At 43.1% G+C, this 20,601-nt stretch overlaps 1 protein-coding gene across 4 annotated transcripts in view; it reads right to left on the bottom strand.

Annotated features, from left to right (window-relative positions):
- Positions 1-208: 208 nt before the first annotated feature.
- LOC122920771 (transmembrane protein 272-like) overlaps positions 209-20,601 on the bottom strand; it is a 103,752-nt gene continuing 83,359 nt past the window's right edge. For 2 of the 4 annotated variants that reach the window (XR_006386938.1, XM_044270495.1), the window contains 3 exons: positions 19,455-19,631; positions 9,588-9,742; positions 209-333 (listed from right to left, as the gene is read on the bottom strand). Coding sequence is in view for 1 of the 4 variants with exons in the window: in XM_044270495.1 (XP_044126430.1) it covers positions 307-333; positions 9,588-9,742; positions 19,455-19,631 (359 nt within the window). In the remaining 3 variants the exon portion in view is untranslated. Of the gene's footprint in view, positions 334-6,947; positions 6,989-9,587; positions 9,743-19,454; positions 19,632-20,601 lie in introns of those variants that run through there. The other 2 variants (XR_006386936.1, XR_006386937.1) reach the window with 2 other exon arrangements.

Here is a 20,601-nt window from a genome sequence, read left to right as displayed (position 1 = left end):
GATTTAGTTTTACTCTTTTTGGCAATTAATCTCTCGGTCTCTATTTTGGCCGCTTTTATTAGTTTTTTACATGTTCTATTTCTTTTCCTTATAGTTTTTCAGTGCTTCCATGCTACCCTCCTGTTTTAGTGTTTTATATGCTCTCTTTTTGTCATTTATTGCTTTCTTTACAGTTTGGCTTATCCACATTGATCACAAAAAACGCTGCTGCAATACAACGAAAAATATTTTATTACAGATCATTCAACATTCTTTCTGTAACTGGGTGAGATGCCAGACATTCTAGTTTCGCCTGTTGTAATGTGCTTAAATAGAAAAGGATTCAACAAGTCTCTGCAAATAATAAAGAGAACAAAGAGAGATTACTGCCTAGATTATATTGATGCATCATTCATCATCAAATGCAGAAGCATGAGGCGGGATATTTATCAAAACTGGTGTAATGAAACACTGGATTAGTTGCCCATAGCAACCAATTAGAGTCCAGCTTTCATGTTTAAGAGTTCCTTGGAAAATGAAAGGTAGAATCTGATTGGTTGATATGGGCAACTAAGCCAATTTAACTTAGGAAAAGAAACTAGTGATGTCCTGGTTCCCTGCAACTTACGTTATATATTTTTTGGGCGGAAACATTTGTTAAGGACATCTGGTAACACAAATCACTGGCATCCAAGTATATGTTCTATAAAGGTTTATATAGAATTAAAATACACGGCTAGGTGATTTTTACACTGTACATTTGATAGTCCAAGACATTTCCATGCAGCTCTTAGATTGGCCAGCACTGCTCACAAATTTTGGGCAATCCCAGAGCAAGGCTGGACAAGCAGTAAGTGTCTTGGACTACCAAAGGCACAGCGTGAATCAGGTGGTCTGAGAAGTGGGATGGCAGAAGAGGAGCCTGGGAATCAGTAGATCTGCAGCAGGAAAGATAAAAAAGAGGGCACCATTTACGTGTTCTGTTCGCTCCCAGTTGATGTGATGTTTTTTTGTTTTTTTTTTAACCAGATCTGCTTTGAATTTCAGCAGACAAATCAGTTTATATTCAAGTGATTTTGTATTGTAATTTTACATATTCAAGAATTAAAAAAAGCAGAAATACTGCCACATCAAACTATCACTCTTAATGCACTTGTTTATTTTTTCTATTCCATCTAATTCATGGTTGCTTTATATCATTTCACAAGCAGCAGATGATTATGGTAATGTATTCAGAAACGTTTCCATACATCAAGTGTGAAATGTGATCAACAGCGACTCAGTACTGTATAAAATATCCACCACTCCCTTGGATGCTAATGAGGTTCTGTCAAGAGGAAATTAATCACTTTCGCACTGCTGACCTTAAAGGAGTATCCCGGTTGTCAGAAGTTATCCCCTATGCACAGGTTAGGAGACAACTATTAGATCACGAGAATGGAAGCCCAGTACCTCCTGCGGCCGGTCAGGCATGTGGGTGGCTGCTCTATTCATTTCCATGGAAGTTCCCGAAAATAGCCGAGTACAGGGCTCTAGGATTCCCTTAGAAATGAATGGAGCAGTTGCACGCATGCCCGACCGGCCACGCTGCTCTTTTCAGAGGGGATTCAGGTGGTACAGTGCCCCTGTTTTTGTTATTGGTAGAGAGAGCTCCCAGCGGTAGGACCCCCAGCGATCTGTTATTCCCTGTCCCCTTTAAGGTTTGGGTGGTCCGCATTTATTTCTTAACTTCCTATGTATATATGCCCTATATGAAAAGGAAAGGGGACGCAATAAAAAATGTTTCAGTTGCTCATGTGCTTAAAAAAAATTAGAAAAATAGTATTTGATCCCCTTTTTTTAACATTTTCCTGTGTATAAAAAAATAAAAAATAGTTGTAAACAATTGCACAAAAAAGCCCCATGGGAGATTGAAAAAACGCAAAAAAAGACAAAAAAAAGTTACAGCTTTCAAAAGTGCATGCGCTGAAAAAATTGGTTAAGCATCATTAAGAAACGCACACAAATCTTTCGGACTATAAGACGCACCCCGCAACCAGAAAAGTGGGGAACAGTGGCAGTGCAGTCTTATAGTCAAATTTAGTGTTGACCGTGCATGCTCGGCCGAATATCAGTTTGGCTCGAGCATCGCTATGCTCGGCACATGGCGGTACTCAGCCGAGTACCGCATGTGCTCGAGCGCAATGCTTGAGTCTCCTCCCCGCACGTTTCGGGACTGCTAAGCAGCCAATAAACGTGCAGGTAAGTACTGCCCTCACTGTAATGCCAGTAGCCATGTTGGCTACTGGCATTACAGTGATTGGCTGGCTGGTACTATATAGCACCCAATGATGCGTGTTTGGCTCATTCTAAGTCAGAGAGAGATGAACATAGGAAGGGACAGCGTTTAGGGAGTGTAATTGAATTACATTTTTCTACAAAAACGTTTCATAGACCCAAAAGTCCTTGTAAGGACTATTGTGTGTGACAGCAGCAATATATGTTTGTAGCGCAACCTGCGCTCAATTGCTCAGTGTTAGGGAGAGCTGTGCATAGGAAGGGACAGAAGGTGTAGGGAATGTAATAGGAAGATTTTTATACAAAAGAACTTTTCAGAGACCCACATCTCCTGCGTAAACTGTGCGCATCCCTAAAATATCAGTGACATCCAGTGCTCTATTTACGTAGACACTGCGAACTGTGACATTACCTGTGGTACCTGTCCTGTATAACGTTTCCTCACCACAAATGCCTTTGTAAATTTTTTTGCACATACACTTCTAAATCCTACGCTACTGTACATGTGACATATTTTCAAGCATATATCAAATTTTAATGAAGACGACGAGCAGTAACGGATGGGAAAATGACCGTGATGCTGATGGTGCACGAAGAGGCCGTGGCCCTGGGCGCAGAGAAACAGCCTTTTTTAACATCTTTTTGTATGAAGAGATAGTCACCCAACCAGGGGCTGCTGACATTATTATACATCTAACCCTGCTGTATACCACCATATTTTAATACCATCATGGAATATTAATTTTTATCTATTTTTATCTATTTGTTACCAACACTATACCCCTCTTTTTATATACTGTTACCAATAAAAACGCATATTTTTTATATATTTATATATATATATATATATATATCTGTGTCGTGCCAGTTGATGAGTGCCTGACTAACACTATTTTAACTATCCGCAGAGAAACAGTGCCTGCTGCCAGAGCACAAGAAAAACAATAATCCAAGATACCTAGCTTCATGTCCCAGTCAGACCAGTGCGACCAGGTGGTCGGTTGGATTGCAGCAGATAATGCTTCCAGTTGGTTAAGCACCACACTGTCTTCCCCCAAGTCCAGTCTCAGTAGCCAGGAGTCTGGTCAACACAATCCTCACCCTGATCCTCCTTCCTCCCACCATTTACAGTCTGGCCAAACAAGTGTTCCCACACTTGGATATTCCGAGGACCTCTTTTCATTGCTATTACTTGATTTGGCCCTCTCGCCAAGCACGCTTGAAGAGGGACATGAGATCTTGAGCCCTGATTCCCAACCTCTTAAACATCCACAGTCACAAGAACATGACGGTGGGGAACGGCAATTAGTGCTTAATGAGATGGATGATGATGAGACACAGTTGCAAATCAGTCATTTGTCAAGTCAACCGCAATTACTGTCTCAAGCAGTTGATGAAGAGGATGAGACGCAGTTGTCAATCACTGAGGTTGTGGTTATGTCAACAAATAAAGAGAATGATCAGAGTGAGGAAGTGGAAGAGGAGGTGGTGGACGATGAGGTCACTGACCCAACCTGGGAAGGTGGAGAGCCGAGCGAAGACAGCAGTACAGAAGGTGAGGGATATGCCACAACGAAACAGGCTGGAAGAGGCAGTGGGGTGCCAAAAGGGAGAATGCGGGCCACACCACACAGGCTCGCAACTGTTCCATGGAGCAACCCCTTGCAGAAATCTCCCTTGCTAAGGGGTAGATGTTACGCAGTATGGTGCTTTTTTTAGGAAAATGCGGACAAAAGAATAGTAGTTTGTAACCTGTGCCATAAGAAAATGAGCCGGGGCGTTAACAGTAGCAACCTCACCACCACCAGCATGATCCGCCACATGGCATCAAAGCACACTAATAGGTGGGCCGAATGCCTGGGTCCACAACCAGTGTCTGAGGGTCACACCACTGTCTCCTCTTCCCCTGCGTTACGTGCTGGCCAATATCCTGTCCAAGACGCAGGCCCAGATGCCTCACGCCATGCACCTGGACCTTCACAAGTACCATCAGCTCGCACATCCACTTCTGTGTCCCAGTGCAGTCCCAGCGTGTCCCAGCACAGTGTACAAATGTCCTTACCCCAGGCATTTGAACGCAAGCGCAAATACCCAGCCACCCACAGGCTATAGCACTAAATGCGCACCTTTCCAAATGACTGGCCCTGGAAATGTTGCCATTTAGGCTTGTGGACACTGAGACCTTCCGCAGCCTGGTGTCAGCGGCCATCCCTCGTTACGCAGTCCCCAGCTGCCACTATTTTTCACGGTGTGCCGTGCCTGCCTTACACCACCATGTGTCCCGTAACATCACACGTGCCCTGACCAATGCAGTTCCTGGGAAGGTCCACTTAACCACGATCACATGGACAAGTGCATTTGGCTAGGGCCGCTACATTTCGATGGTGGCACACTGGGTGAACGTTAGAGGCCGCGAACAAATCGTACCCTGTGATGGCAGAGATGCTACCAATGCCAAGGATTGCGGGCCCTACGTCGATCAGGGTTTCCGCCAGCACCTACGTTAGTGGCTTCAACCCCCACTTCTCCTCCTCCTCCACTTACACCTCTGAATTATCCGCATGCAGCACCAGTCAGCCATCAGTTGGTAGCTGGAAGCAGTGTAGCACTGCAGTGAGGAAGCGGTAACAGGCCATGCTGAAGCTGATATGCTTAGGTTACAAATAGCACACCGCTGCAGAGCTGTGGCATGGTTGTGTCTGATAATGGCCGTAACTTGGTGGCGGCTTTGGAGCTCGTCAAGCTCAGACACATCCCATGCCTAGCCCACGTGTTCAACCTTGTGGTTCAGCGGTTTCTCAAAACCTATTCCAATTTGCCTGAGCTACTGGTGAAGGTGCGCTGCGTGTGTGCACATTTCAGCAAGTCACTGACAGCTTCAGCTGGTCTGTCAACGCTGCAGCAGCTCTTGAAGTTGTTCGACGTGAGCTCCCGCTGGAACTTGACTTTCCACATGTTGGCCAGGCTTTGTGAGCAGCAGAGGGCAGTAGTGGAACTCCAGCTGCAACATGGTCTTCGCTTTTCCAGTCAGCTTCACCTATTCACAAGTGAGGAGTGGTCATGGATGTCTGACCTCTGTGAGGTTTAAAGAAACTTTAAAGAATCAACACAGATTATGAGCGGCGATAACGCTATTATCAGCGTAACCATCCCACTTCTGTGTCTACTCAAACACTCGCTGCTCACAATTAAGGACGACGCTTTGCATGTGGAAGAGGTGGAAATGGGGGAAGACATTACACAGGGTGATAGCCAGACCACCTTCAGTTCGTCATCTCAGCGCAAATTGGACGATGAAGAGGAGGAGGACGAGCAGAAAACGGTTGCCTCTGCTACAGAGGGTAGTACCCATGGAAGTTTAATTCCATCTGTTCAGCGTGGGTGGGCCAAAGAGGAGGAAGAGGATGAGGAGATTGAGAGTGATTCTCCTGATGACGACAGCGTAGTCTTGCCTGTTGGTACTCTGGCACGCATGGCTGACTTCATGTTAGGCTGCCTTTCCCACGACCCGCGTGTTATATGCATTTTAGACAACACGGATTACTGGTTCTTCATCTTTCTCGACCCCCGCCACAAAGAGAACATCTTATTTCTCATTCCTCTGGTGGAGAGGACGAGCAAAATGGTGCAATACCAGAAGATCCTTGTTGAAAAATTGTTCCAAAAATTTCAATCTGACAACGCTGGCGGCAGATTCCATAGTTCCTTGGCCAACCAAGCAGGGGAGACAAGGGGAACACACATCAGTTCCAACAGAGGCAGGGCAACACTCTCCAAAGGCTGGGACAGTTTCATGACACCCCGTCTGCACCCTCACCCTGGTGCGCGGCCTAGTGTCACAAGGAGGGAACATTTTTGGAAGATGGTGAAGGAGTACATAGCAGACCATGTCAGCATCTTCAATGATCCCTCAGTGCCTTACAACTACTGGTGTCCAAGCTGGACACGTGGCACGAACTGGCGCTCTATGCCGCCAGCGTTTTATCTGAGCGGTATTTAGTGCTGCTGGTGGCATTATAACAGATAAGCGTATCCCCCTGTCAACTGAAAATGCTGACAGGTTGACTCAGATAAAAATGAAGAAGGCCTAGATTGACCATGACTTCGACTCCGCCAGAGGAAAGCGGCTGAACATAAAGGCACTTTAAATGTGTTGTTTATAATGTACTGAATACACTGTATTCCCATGCACTTCTTCAAGCACAAACAAGGGTATATGGTTGAATCTGTCTTTTCTCATCCTCCTCCTCCTCTTCCATCATATCAACATGCTTATTCATCACATATAATGCCCTTGCATATATGCCCTTCGCATATAATGTTTTACAGGGTCAGCTCACATGCAGGCCCTTGCATATAATTTTTTAGAGGGTCAGCCTACCAGCAGGCCCTGACCTTCAATCTTTTACTGGTTCAGCTCACCAGTAGGCCCGCACATGAAATATTTTACAGGGTCAGCTCACCAGTAGGCCCACACCTCAAATATTTTACAGGGTCAGATCACCTGAAGGCCCTCGCATTAAATTTTTTTACAGGGTCAGCTCACCAGCAGGCTCGCACATACAATCTTTTACAGGGTCAGCTCACCTGCAGGCCCTCACCTAATTATACCTAATAGGTAATTTGCATGCATGCTACCTTGCTTGGATGTTGTAGCCGTAGCTGTTTCTCAGGCTCCCTCTCCAGAATCGAACCATGATTCCCCTGTTACCCATGGTCTACATGGTTTGGGCTGAAAATAACATTGAAAGTTGATAAGGCAGACATCCTCCTCATGCTGTTCCAGAACCATTTCAGTGGTGTTTCCATCAATTTCTGACATTTTCCTATGAACCAGGCACCCTCCCCTCTTCAGAGCAGGGGGTACCTGGTTTAATCCTCGGGTTCTCCCATTGACTTCCATTATGCTCGGGAGCTCGGTCGAGCACTCGAACATCCCGATGTGTTCGGCCAGAGCCCCCGAGCACTACGGTGCTCGATCAACACTAGTCAGAATGCTAATAACCGCTTCCATTATGGAATCGGTCATCAGCATGTGTGAGGCACGGAGAGGGGGATGGCAGCGATGCACTGGCTGTACTCACCCTCTCTGGCCCGCACTACAACCTGACTGTGCAGCACAGGCTGGAATAGCAGTGTGGCGAGTCCTCGATCTGCAATGCTGTCTGGAGCAAGCGAGGTAAGTTTATTTATTTATTTTAACGTCTGATCTGCAGTAAGGCCTAGTTCACATTTTAGTGATTTAGTTAGTGATTTCCAACACCGATTCTGAGCCAAAACCAGTAGTGGAGGCTACAGTATAACACAATGATTTGCAAAGCTTCTGTGTTTTAGACCCACATCTGGTTTTGGCTCACAGTTACTGATGGAAATCCCTGACCAAGCACTGATCAAGTAAGTAAGGCCTTAACCACAATAATTTTTTCATTCAGGATCAGGCTGTTCTTGTGCTATCTACTGAATTATTCAGTGAATTGTGGCTAATTTTATCTAGAGAGGGGCGGACTGGGAACTTAAAGTGGCCTTCGAAAAAAAATAATAAAAAAGAGTCCCCATGTTGTAGGTGGGTCCAAACTGACAGACGGTGGGACTAATAGAAATAGCGGGAGCCAGCAATACCATATTGTGGCACAAAATACCACCCCAGCAATCAGGGGAGGACTGAGAACTTAAAGTGGCCCTGGAAAAAATGTCCCCTTTTAGTAGGCTGGTCCAAATTTATGGAAGGCCAGAAATACAATATTGTGACACAGTATACCACCCCAAAAGAGCCAAATACCACAGTCCATCACAAAATACTGCCAGCAGCACAAAATACATCACCAAAAACTTCCACTGGCTGGCCGTGAGGAGGGCTCAGGCGGCCCCCTGGGCATCAGCCCACTGGGAAATTTCCCGGTAAGGTTTATGGCCAATCCGCCCCTGCCAGCAAAGCCAATACAGTTGAATTCTGGAATCAGAATCCTGTGCTCACTGGCCAGGTACATAACTACTTGACACCCCCAGCGTTAGTTCAGGGAGCCACAGATCATTAGTTACCTGCCTGGTGGCCATAAGGAGGGCTCAGGGGGTCCCCTGGGCATCGGCCCACCAGGATACTTTCCTGTACAGGAAAGAAGGCCTCATCTTCCTCTCTTCACTTTAATGGGAGTTGAGTAAGCAAACTTGACTATTTTCTGAACTCCCAACAGAAAAAAGGTAGAGAGCTGGGACCTGCACCTAGCAAACATTAATAGCATACCCTGTGGATATTCCATAAATGTCATATATGGCAAAAAAAACTTATGCAACAGTAATTCCTTGGTCGGCATCAAAGGTCCCGTAGGAAGAAGATCAGAGAGCTGGGACCTGCACCTAGCAAACATTAATAGCATACCCTGTGGATATTCCATAAATGTCATATATGGCAAAAAAAACTTATGCAACAGTAATTCCTTGGTCGGCATCAAAGGTCCCGTAGGAAGAAGATCAGATAAGGGAAACCAAAGTTTGACTTTCTATTCTTAACGCAACACTGCAACAAATGTCTTTTTCCAGGGCAACATTCAAAAAGAAAGTGGGGCACATTTACTAAGATCAGCTACTTACGGCGGTCTTAGTTCCCCTAGTTACGCCTGGCGAAAAAATGACGTCAGTTTATCACCAACATTTATGCCTGTTTCCATCTGTAAATGTTAGTAAATTTGCCCTAGCACACCCCTGCTCCACCCAGCTGCCAAACACAGCATAAAACCAGCTTGCACGATCGGTTAAAAAAGGGACAATTTTTTCTACTAAAATAGTCAAAAGTCCCTTAATAAATGACGCCCAGTGGCTTCCAGTTCGCACATCAGGCTATGTGTAAATCGGTAATTCACTTTAAGATCACATGAACAATCAGGGGGAATGTACGAAGCCTATATTACAAAGAGGAAGATCTGGATACGTTTACATGTAGAAATGGGTAAAAATAAGAAAACATTTTGTCTGAGTGTTGCTTTAAGCAAAGCTTTGTATTAACCCTAATGATTAGAGGGGAAAAGTTCAATGGGGCACAAAAATTAAGGCCAATGCAGTAAATAAAGCTAGTAGGTAAAAAGCACCAACAATTGACATATAAAAGAATGCTACAGTAGTTAAAGCAACAAAGAAAAAGAGGAGATACCACAAAGGTGTAAAAGAGACATGGCAGAAAAAGAGATACACAAAAAGGGAACAGGAAAAACATAAAAGAAGGGGTAAGGCCAACACAAAAGGGGGTAGAGCAGTCAATAAAGATTACAACAGATGGAACATAACACAGGAAATGGTAGCAACAGCGCACATTACTAATATGAGAGTTCATAACTCACCTTCAGTCCGGTAAAGTAGACGGCAAACACCAATGTAACAAAGAATATAATAATAGATATATATTGGAAAACCAGAACACCGAATGCAAACTGGTAGAGGACACTATTGCATAGGACAGAATACATAAAATAAATGGGAAATATCCATACACTGCCTGCAAGGTATATAGAGGAAGGTAGGTTACTGGATAGTAAGACATGCACACTTGTAGTAATTCCTCTATAATCACTGTATTCACTACCTGCTCAATGTATAGTTATATACTAATATATATACTGTACATAGTATAATATATATATATATATATATATATACTAATAATCAGTGGAGCAGATTTACTAATCCTATAGGTCGCACAAACTTAGACAGGCTGTCTAGACATGCACCAAAGTTATCACTAGTGTTGAGCGAATTGAGGTATCCGAAGTGGACTTTGATCTGAATTTCAGGGAAAATTTGATGGGAGGGAATCAAACTCACCGCCCCTATTTAAACACATAGAAGCCAACGCAGCCATCTTGATAGAAGATCGCATGCAAAATCACTCGCATGGTGACATATGACGTTACCACACTGGGCGACGAGATGGCATCATGCACCGTGCGAGATTTCACGTTGGATCTTCAATCCAGATGGGCGTGGCAGCCTCTACGTGGTAAGTATTTTTTTTCTCTCAGCAGATTAACCCCTGAAAGCCACAATGTGCATCTCAGATGCCACGATGAACGATAAACGCAGCATCTGAGGGGTTGAATGACTGGGGGTGGCACAATCGTTCCCAGTCATTGCACCCATTAATTAAAAAGAAATGTGCTTCGTGACTAAGTAATTTCTGGTAAAGTTTTGTTAAGCAGCTGAATCGGATTTTCAAGAACGTCACTCATCTCTAGTTATCACAGTTGCTGGTGTTGGATAAATTTGGTGCAGGGCAGAACTCTTGTGTCTAACTTTAAATCAACTATCAGTCGCCTTAATTTGCCACATAATTTCATACCAGAATTTTGGTGCAATTATGGTGCACCTTAGCTCACACCCTTTCCTGAGAAGCCACACCCCTTTTGACTAAGACGCGCTCCTGGTGAGCTAGGCACATTTTTCCAAAACTTGATTTTTTAGAATGTTGACGCAACCTCCATCAACATCTTGGTGCACTCACATTAGTAAATACGGGCTAATATTCCTATTCTATTTCACATACATGGTAATTTCATAGACAATCACCCAGAATTACTAATGTGAGTGCACCTAGACCATGTCATAAAATGTACCAAAACTTTGTACAGATTGGCACAATTTGGCAAAGGGGGTGAAGATTCAAGGAAAAGGGATGTGAGTTAGCAAGAAAGGGGTGTGACCTAAGATGCAACATTTTGCTCCAAAATTGCATCATAATTGCAAATTCCGTTGCAAAGTATGCCAACCAGTAGTTTGTATAAAGTTAGACAAAAGTTTCTATCCGAGCACCAATTTATAATCCAGCCTGAGCCACTGTGGTAGATCTGGTAAATGTCTGGACAGCCTAACATTATGGGTGTACAGAATTAGTAAATTTGCTCTAATCTATCCGTGTGTACATGACTTTGTTAAGAAACCTAGAAGATCACATTAAAAAAATACATATAAACTCTATATAAATGTTGCCTCCAGGGTGGATTAAATTAAAACCCATGGTCAAGTACTATGATCAGTGGTAGAGGTAACCATCAAATGGCTGCTCAGTAAATGAATAGACAATTATTCAGCCACTTGCCATCTAGAATCCTCGGGTTTTAAAATTTTTCTAAGAAATTAAAAAATTTAAAGATTTTCCTAGTTCAGGCGAGGAAAGGTAAAGGTAAAGCAAATAATGGTCCCACGATGTGATACATAAACCCCTTAAAGACACCCCCTCGTTTGGTACCTAAAGCAACCCCCCCCCCTCCCCATTAAGAAAATAAATGAATAAAAAAAATTAACTGGAGAACGAACAGTGCACTTACTGTACATGGTGCCCTCTTTTCATTTTTTTAGATGCAGATCTAATGTATCACTTTCCATGCTCCTCCGAATTGCCTATTCTGCTTCTCAGACTGCCTGATGCACACTGCGCACTTGGTAGATGAAGACACTTCCTGCTGCCGTTGGATTGAACAGTGTTGGCCAATCCAAGAGCAAGCCTGGACAAGTAGGAAATGGTTTAGGCTACTGATGCATAGTGTATATCAGATAGTTTGAGAAGTGGTGTGTAAATCTTGGATGGTAAAAGATTAGCATGGAAAATGGTGGATCTGCAACTAAAACTATGAAAAGGAGGTCACTATGTAAGTGTTCTGATTGTTCCCCAGTTAATGTAACGCTTGTAGGTAGGGACAGGCAAGGACAGTGAGCCCTAACCTAGAACCCTGCCTGCCTTCCCTACCTACTTGCAGTATAAGCCCTAATTGGCAGAACCGTAACTGGACAGCTGTCACTACTCTAAGTAGTCACTACTCTAAGTGCAGAGACGGGTAAACACCAACAGACAACAAACACAAAAGCACAAAACACAAAAGCATCAATGAGTCAGAACCAGATGGGCTGCACAGTACCAAACATGTGAGACAGAGAGTGGTCAGAAGCACAGAGGAAATTGGTACCAAATGCAGGAGCAGGGAACAAGTAATGTAGCTAGTGAGCCAAACAAGGCTATCACTGGCAATGGTGTATGGACAGAAAGGAATTTATATAGAACACTGAGTCCCTGAATCCGAACCTGATAGGTCCATGACTCAGCGCTCCATTAGTCAGAAACACTAGTACACAGTAATAGAGTAGTTGAGCTAACAGCCCACTGCCAATCTCCTCCAGCACACTCCCACTGCTGGGAGAAACAGAGAATTGCATTCTGTTTACTGAGGATCGTGCCGCTGGAGCCTAAACAGTTAAGTTTATTAAAGTTTATATGAATTTTACATCTTTAATGGAAGGGTCAATTTAAGCGACCGGCAATTTTTTTTTTTTTTCATTTATTTCATCTTCACTTTTTAAAAACCATAACTTTTTTATTGCTTCGTCAACATAGCCATATGAGGATTTGGGGGGAGATTTATGAAACTGGTGTAAAGTATAACTTGCTTAGTTGCCCATAGCAACCAATCAGATTCATTTTCCACAGCTCGTTTGGAAAATAAATGGTGGAATCTAATTGTTTGCTATGGGCACCTAAGCCAGTTCTGCTTTACACCAGTTTGATAAATCCCCCCTTGGTTTCTACAAGTTGTGTTTTTTTAATTCCACCATTTTGGGGTTCCAGTACTGTAATGTTTAACTTTTAAACAAATATTTGGGGCAACAGTGTGCAAAAACAACACAATTTCGACATTGCTTTTAGTTGTTGTTTTTTAAAGATGTTTATTGCATCATAAAAATAGCCTTTTACATTTATGGAAAAAGCTCCTTTTTATAAAAAAAAATAATATAGCTTTGTGTTGTGTCACCACATTCTGACACCCTTAAAGGGATTGTCCCATCTGACTGTTTCCACACAGTGTAGCAGAAAAAGCGACACTATTTCCATAGCTAACATTCACTATACTGGGAGTTATGGAAACGGCAGAGCACCGGCCCACTTGGCAGTTTCCACAAGACCAGCCATCTAATGCCAGCGTCTAGCCCTATCTCACTATAGAAACAGCAAGATGGGATAACCTTTAACTATTTTTCTAATTTTAGAGCTACGTATGTGAGAAGGCTCCTTTTTTGCGAATCAATGTCTAGTTATTATTGAGACCACATTGGAATTCACAAAACCATTTGATGATTTTTTTTTGAGGCAAGGTGAACAAAAACAACAATTTCTACCATTTTTTTTCGTTTGTGTGTTTATTTTTTTCAAGATACTGTGTATTTTTTATTGATACTATTATAGCATTCACCATGTAGTATAATTGACATGTTAGAGAGGTAGAAACATCGGGACCGCCTTGTTCATAGACTCCATTCCTCTATCGTATAACATGTGAATCCCCTTGGAGAACAACATTTTTAGGGACCTTCAAATGCGGTCATTGTATTGCCTGCAATTCCATCCGTAGAGTCCAGTACCAACACGGGCCGCAAATTCTTTATCAGGTCCTTTATTAACTGCCGCTGCATGGGCCTGGTTTATTTAATAACGTGTGTATGCGGCATACAATATTATTATTATTATTATTATTTATTATTTAAGCGCCATTCATTCCATAGCGCTGTACATATGATAAGCGGTGCACATACATAACAGACAATTGTACTAATCATAAACAAGATGAGTTACAAACTGGTACAGAAGGAGAGAGGGCCCTGCCCGTGAGGGCTTACAATCTACATGGTATGGGAGAAGGACACAGTAGGTGCGGGCTGAGTTGGTCATGGCGGTATAGAGGCAGCAGGGTCATTGGTTGTAGGCTTGTCTGAAGAGGTGGGTTTTCAGGTTTCTTTTGTAGGATTCCACTATAGGTGAGAGTCTGATATGTTGGGGTAGCGAGTTCCAGAGTATGGGGGATGCACGGGAGAAATCTTGGAGTCGATTGTGGGAAGAGGCGATAAGAGGAGAGGAGAGAAGGAGGTCTTGTGAGGATCGGAGAGTGCGTGTGGGGATGTATCGGGAAAGTAGCTCAGAGATGTAGGGAGGGGACAGGTTATGGACGGCCTAGTATGTGTTTGTCAGTACTTTGAAGTGGATTCGTTGGGCAATGGGGAGCCAGTGAAGGGATTGGCAGAGGGGAGAGGCAGAGGAGTAATAAGGTGAGAGGTGGATTAGTCGGGCAGCGGAGTTGAGGATAGATTGGAGGGGTGCGAGGGTGCTAGATGGAAGGCCACAGAGGAGAATGTTGCAGTAGTCTAGGCGGGAGATAATGAGGGCATGTACGAGCATTTTCGCAGATTCAAAGTTAAGGAAAGCACAGATGCGGGAGATGTTTTTGAGTTGGAGGCGGCAGGTGGTGGAAAGGGCTTGGATGTGCGGTCGGAAGGAAAGGGCAGAATCTAAGGTCACTCCAAGGCAGCAGGCTTTTTTGACTGGGGATAATGTGCAGCCATTGATCGTGATAGATAGGTCTGTTGGGGGGGTTGAACAAGATGGGGGAAAGATTATGAATTCTGTCTTATCCATGTTAAGTTTAAGAAAGTGAGAGGCGAAGAAGGATGATATAGAAGATAGACATTGTGGGATTCTTGATAGTAAGGTGGTGATGTCTGGACCAGAAAGGTAGATTTGTGTGTCATCAGCATAGGAGTGATACTGAAAGCCATGGGACTCTATGAGCTGTCCCAGGCTAAAAGTGTAGATTGAGAAGAGCAGGGGTCCTAGGACAGAGCCTTGCGGGACACCAACAGAGAGGGCATGAGACGAGGAGGTGGTGCGGGAGTGGGAGACGCTAAACGTCCGGTCTGTGAGGTATGATGTGATCCAGGAGAGAGCCAGGTCAGTGATGCCAAGAGATGAGAGAGTTTGCAACAGAAGGGTGTGGTCAACAGTGTCGAAGGCAGAGGACAGGTCAAGGAGAAGGAGGACAGAGTATTGTTTCTTGGTTTTGGCTGTCAGTAGGTCATTGGTGACTTTGGTAAGGGCAGTCTCCATACAATATGTTGGCAAAGCAGTGAGGGAATTCAGGAGACGCATAGGGGAACACTTAAATTACATCAGAAAGGAGGCAGAAACCCCTGTGGCGCGACATGTGGCTGAACATCATGCCAATGATCTTTATGCCATCCGTTTTCAAGGAATCTAAGTCATCAGACCCTCGGTTAGAGAAGGTGACTTCGACAGATGGCTGTTGCAGAAGGAGGCACAGTGGATTTTCCGTATTTCGTATTTATGTTTCTTTTGAGTGCATCCTTAATATTGTCCCATATCATGTGTATAGCTTGTTTCAGCTGGATATACTTTAGATTTTTTGTTCTGTTGTATTTGGTTAGGCATAGTGAATGGCTGCCAAATACTAAACAGCATAGCCATATATTGTACAGATTGGTCATTACATCTATCATCTGTCACATTTAGCATATGATCCTGTCTGGCTCTGTATCCCCTTACTTTAGTGTCTTAGCGCCAGATGTCTGTTAGGGGTCCTCTGTATACTGACCGAGTCTGGCCCTCGGCTGGAACCTCCCTCATTTAGAGGCAGCACGGGTCCAAGCGGAGCACGTGATTTTCACTGCTCGATGCGCTGTGGACCTGTCAGCTATGCGGAGGGTGTTCCACATGACGTCGCTGATAGGTGGAGGCTTTTCCTATAAATATCTCCAACTGTGGCAGCCATTTCACGGCCATCATAGCGCCGGAGTGCTGCCCCTAAGTGTGTGGGGTAGTTCTTCTTTTCTGTTCCTTTTCGCATCTCAATACCGCTCCTATTCAAAATCGCGGTGACAGGTTCCCTTTAAGTCTTTATGTGTAGCATGTGCAGGGCAGGCTAGGCATCAATAGTATCTTTATAGACATGCTGTGCACTATAGGGATTTGCAACTAGCATCACTATTTGCAGGATATTGTGGTTGCGTTCCCCTGCACTGCCTGTAAGTTAGAGAGTAGCTGTGCACTATTTAGTGGCAGTGTCTCCCACATGCATTGGTCTGATAGTTCAACAGGCTTTGGGTGTTTGATCAGCTGCTTTGACAGTTGCATGCCCAAACCCTGAGGTTGATGTATGGCCCAATGCTATTGTTTATTCCAACTGTGTAATACTGTTTGAGGGGGTTAATTTACCACATGATTCCCTGACTGGTTCATTGTGATCCCAGTTGGAATTCTTTCAATAGGGGTGTGGACCTGGCATCATATACGTTTTGGATTTTATTCACCTACTTTCTATTTCCATCAATAAACTTCTTTTGGTTTTGTTTTTTTTATTTTTTTTATTTTAGCACCCCAAAACTTATTTAAAATATTTACTAGAGTCCCTTGGTAGTGCCTACCTCATCTGTGCTAAATTTAGTGAGCTGATAATTGACATATTAACTTTATTCTGTGGGTCAATACTATTACAGTAACACCAAAGTTGTATCCTTTTTATTCTTTATCAATTTTGTAAAAACTAGAAATAAATATGAAAGGAAAAAAATATAATTGTACATGGCTTTTTTAACCACTTTTTATTCTGTCTTCAGAGGGAGGAACAAAAACAATTTTTAATGTTTTTTTTATGCCTTCACCATGAGGTATAATTGACATGTTTATTTTATTCTGCTGGTTGATACAATTATGAAAATACAAAATTTATACTTTTTTTATGTTTTATTATTTTTGTACCAAACACTTTTATTATTTACCACCTATCATCCTGTTATAAAAGTCATAACTAACAGTGCTGTGTACATTTGTTTTTTGTGGGACAGTTGGCCCTTTTTAATTGCTTTTCATTCCGCATTTTTGTGAGGCAAGATGAATAAAAAAAAAACACATTTTTAATTTATTATTTAATAGCGTTCACCACATGGCTTATATAACATAACTTTATAGGAAAGGTCAGTCTTACGGATGCAATATAACATTTGTATAGTTTATCAATTTGATTGATAAAAATGTCATTTGTGGGAGGGGGATAAAAAAAATGACAGTTAAAAATATTTTACTATATTATTCCCAGGAAAGTACATAATAGGTGTAACGCCTGAAGGTAGGGACAGATGTGGACAGTGAGCCCTGACCTAGATCCCAGCCTGCTTTCCCTACCTACTTGCAGTACAAGTCCTAGGTAGCAAGACCGCAACTGGTGGATAGTCCCTATGCTACTAATGTGCACAGACAGAAACACCAAGAGACAAAAACACACAGGGATAGTCATATGAAAATGGCTCAGAACCAGGCAGACAATGCAATACAAAAACAATAGACCAAAAATAGTCAAAAGACAAGCAGAGATCAAATACCAGATGGGATGCACAGTACAAATCAAGTGAGACAGAGTGGTCAAAAGACAAGCTGGGTCAAAAGCACAAACCTACCCAAAAGAATCCAAGAATCAGGAACCTAGCTAGTAAGCCCAAACAAGACTGACTGGCACTGGTATATGTCCAGGAGGGAGTTTAAATTGATCCTGGGACTCAGCGCTCTGAGCCTGATAGGGCCATGACTCGGCGCTCCATTACTCGGAACACTAGCGCACAGGAATAGAGCAGCTGAGCAATGAGCCCACTGCTAGTCTCCTCCAGCACATGTGTGCTGTGGGGAGAATGAGCATTGCATCCTGTTGCTAAGGATGCTGGTACGTCACCAGGGTGTCATGGTTTAGCAGCGTGTCTCTCCCAGCGCAGTCGTGCCAAAGATGGAGATCTCGCCGCTGGAGCCCAGACAGGTAAGTTTGTGACAATAGGTCTCTGTACTTTAGAAAATATAAATAATGTGGCGCACTGGAGCAACCAGAGATCATACGAGGTGCTCTCAATAGAGAAGTCTCACCCTGTCTTCTCAATTAGGTAGCAATAAAAACAAAAAGAACTGGGCACTCTCAGATATCTCAACCAATAGCGAATTTATTAAATTAGATAAATCTAGTCCATTAGAAGGGTAGACTGAAAAACACAATATTAAGTCATGAAATCGACTAGAGCATAAAAATCTAATACAACTACAATGGAATAAAATAGCACGTCAGGAGGCTCAATAAAATCGATAATAAAATCGATGAATACAAAAAAAAAATAATAATAATATAGAGTGATATCTCAAAATAGGCAATAGTAGAGCAGCATACAAATAAAACAGCAGACCTGATCGATCCTCAGAACCTTACATTGGATGATAAGACATTCACCTTTGGATCTAGAATTTATACTGGTCATCCATCTAGACCCATTAGGTTATACCGTATTGAGTTCTTCTATTGCACACTTTGGTCTGCTGCTATATTTGTATGCTGCTCTACTATTGCCTATTTTGAGATATCAATCTATATTATTATTATTTTTTGTATTCATCGATTTTATTATCAATGTTATTAGGCTCCATTCACATGTCCGTGCTGTGTTGCGGACCTGCAAATTGCGGATCCGCAACACACCCACCCGGCACCCCTATAGAAATGCCTATTCTTGTCCGCAGCTGCGGAGAAGAATAGGACATGCTCTATCTTTTTGCGGAGCTGCGGACCCAAAGATCGGGCCGCGCTCCGCAAATGCGGATGAGGACAGCACACTGTGTGCTGTCTGCATCCATTCCGTGCCCATAGAGAATGAATGGGTCCGCACCCATTCCGCAAAATTGCGTAACGGATGCGGACCCATTTTGCAGACGTGTGAATGGAGCCTTATTGATTTTATTGAGCCTCCTGATGTGCTATTTTATTCCATTGTAGTTGTATTCGATTTTTATGCTCCAGTCGATTTCATTACTTAATATTGTGTTTTTTAGTCTACCCATCTAATGGGTAGGACTAGATTTATCTAATTTAATAAATTCTGTATTGGTTCAGATATCTGAGAGTGCCCAGTTCTTTTTGTTCTTAGGTCTCTGTACTTGGCTACCCCGTAGGCAATTGTTTGGCTTCTGTCTGCATTAAGACCATTTGTTCTCAGCAATCATTTTTCAGGGGGGCAATAATGTGACAGATGGAACCCCTTCACCCCATCCTCACAAAGTAGTGTTAGGTTAGACTTAAGCATGTACAGTTACATTGTGGTGCAGGAGCTTTCACCTATAGACCCAGAGCTCCCCATTATACCAGTGGACAAACCAAAAAAATGGTTGTTTTGGCCTTTGTCAGGTGTGTATCTACTAGAGCTTAAATTTTTTTTCTACTGAATGGAACAGTACTGTTCAGTAGAATCACTGGGATTTCAAATGTTGCAGCCATAATACCCATAGTAAAATATACAAAGTGAAAATTTAAGAGGGTAACAGTAGTGGGGGATAAAAGGGATTTTGTACTTACCAGCGATTAACCAACACAGAATAAATACTAATAGGAACACTTTCAGTACTGCAAATAACTGATGGGACAAACACTTCAATGACACCAGTAGGATGATCATTAAGTAACTCGCTCCTGCCACCATTAAGTAAAATGGAACCACAGGTTGTAGCAGACATTTATCCTTGTACATAACACCTGTTGGAACATTAATTCAGAAAATAACCTTAAATGAATTTCAGAAGATGGACCACAAATCGTACAAGTGTAATTTAGATAACGTAAAACGTTAGACAAATATAATGTTATATTATACAAGCTATATAATCTAAATTATTCAATGTAAAACAAACCCTTAGAATTTAAACCTCATACTAGGCAAATTAAAGTTAATTCAGAATCCAGACCAGCTACCCCAGAAACTTAAAACAAACCAGACCCCAAGTCACACCATTATTTATTCAGGTCCAGAACAGATCATTAAAATTAGTCAGACCTTAGACCAGATTCTGAAATTAATTGAACCAAACCCCCTTTAGACCTCTACGTCAGGCCCCATATAAGACCCCAGTTTTAGACCTCAGATCAGACCCCCATTAGACCTCAATATAAGACCCCCATTAGACCTCCAGACTCCCATATAAGACCCTCATTAGACCTCCAGACTCCCATATAAGACCCCCATTAGACCTCCAGACTCCCATATAAGACTCCCATTAGACCTCCAGACCCCCATATCAGACCTCCAGACCCCATATCAGACCCCCATTAGATCTCCAGACCCTCAATCAGACCTCCCGACCAATAATAAGACCCCCATGAGACCTCTAGACCCCCAATCAGACCCCTATTAGACCTCCAGACCCCCCGTCAGACCTATCCAGACCCCCCGTCAGACCTCTCCAGACCCCCTGTCAGACCTCTCCAAACCCCCCCGTCAGACCTCTCCAGACCCCCCCGTCAGACCTCTCCAGACCCCCGCCCCCAATTAGACCACTCCAGGCAGACCTCCAGACCCCCCATAGACCATTCGAGACCCCCCATTAGACCTCCATATCAGACCTCAGATCAGACTGTAAAATAATAAAGTAACTTACCTCTCCTGTCGCCACTGTCCTTGTCCTGGCTGTCTTCTCTTCTTAGGGCCCGTGTTGCTGTGACCTGACCT

The sequence above is a fragment of the Bufo gargarizans genome, chromosome 10 (genome assembly GCF_014858855.1).
Source record: "Bufo gargarizans isolate SCDJY-AF-19 chromosome 10, ASM1485885v1, whole genome shotgun sequence".
NCBI lineage: Eukaryota > Metazoa > Chordata > Amphibia > Anura > Bufonidae > Bufo > Bufo gargarizans.
The sequence above is the reverse complement of the archived record's forward strand: the minus strand, read 5'-3'. Positions and strand labels throughout refer to the sequence as shown.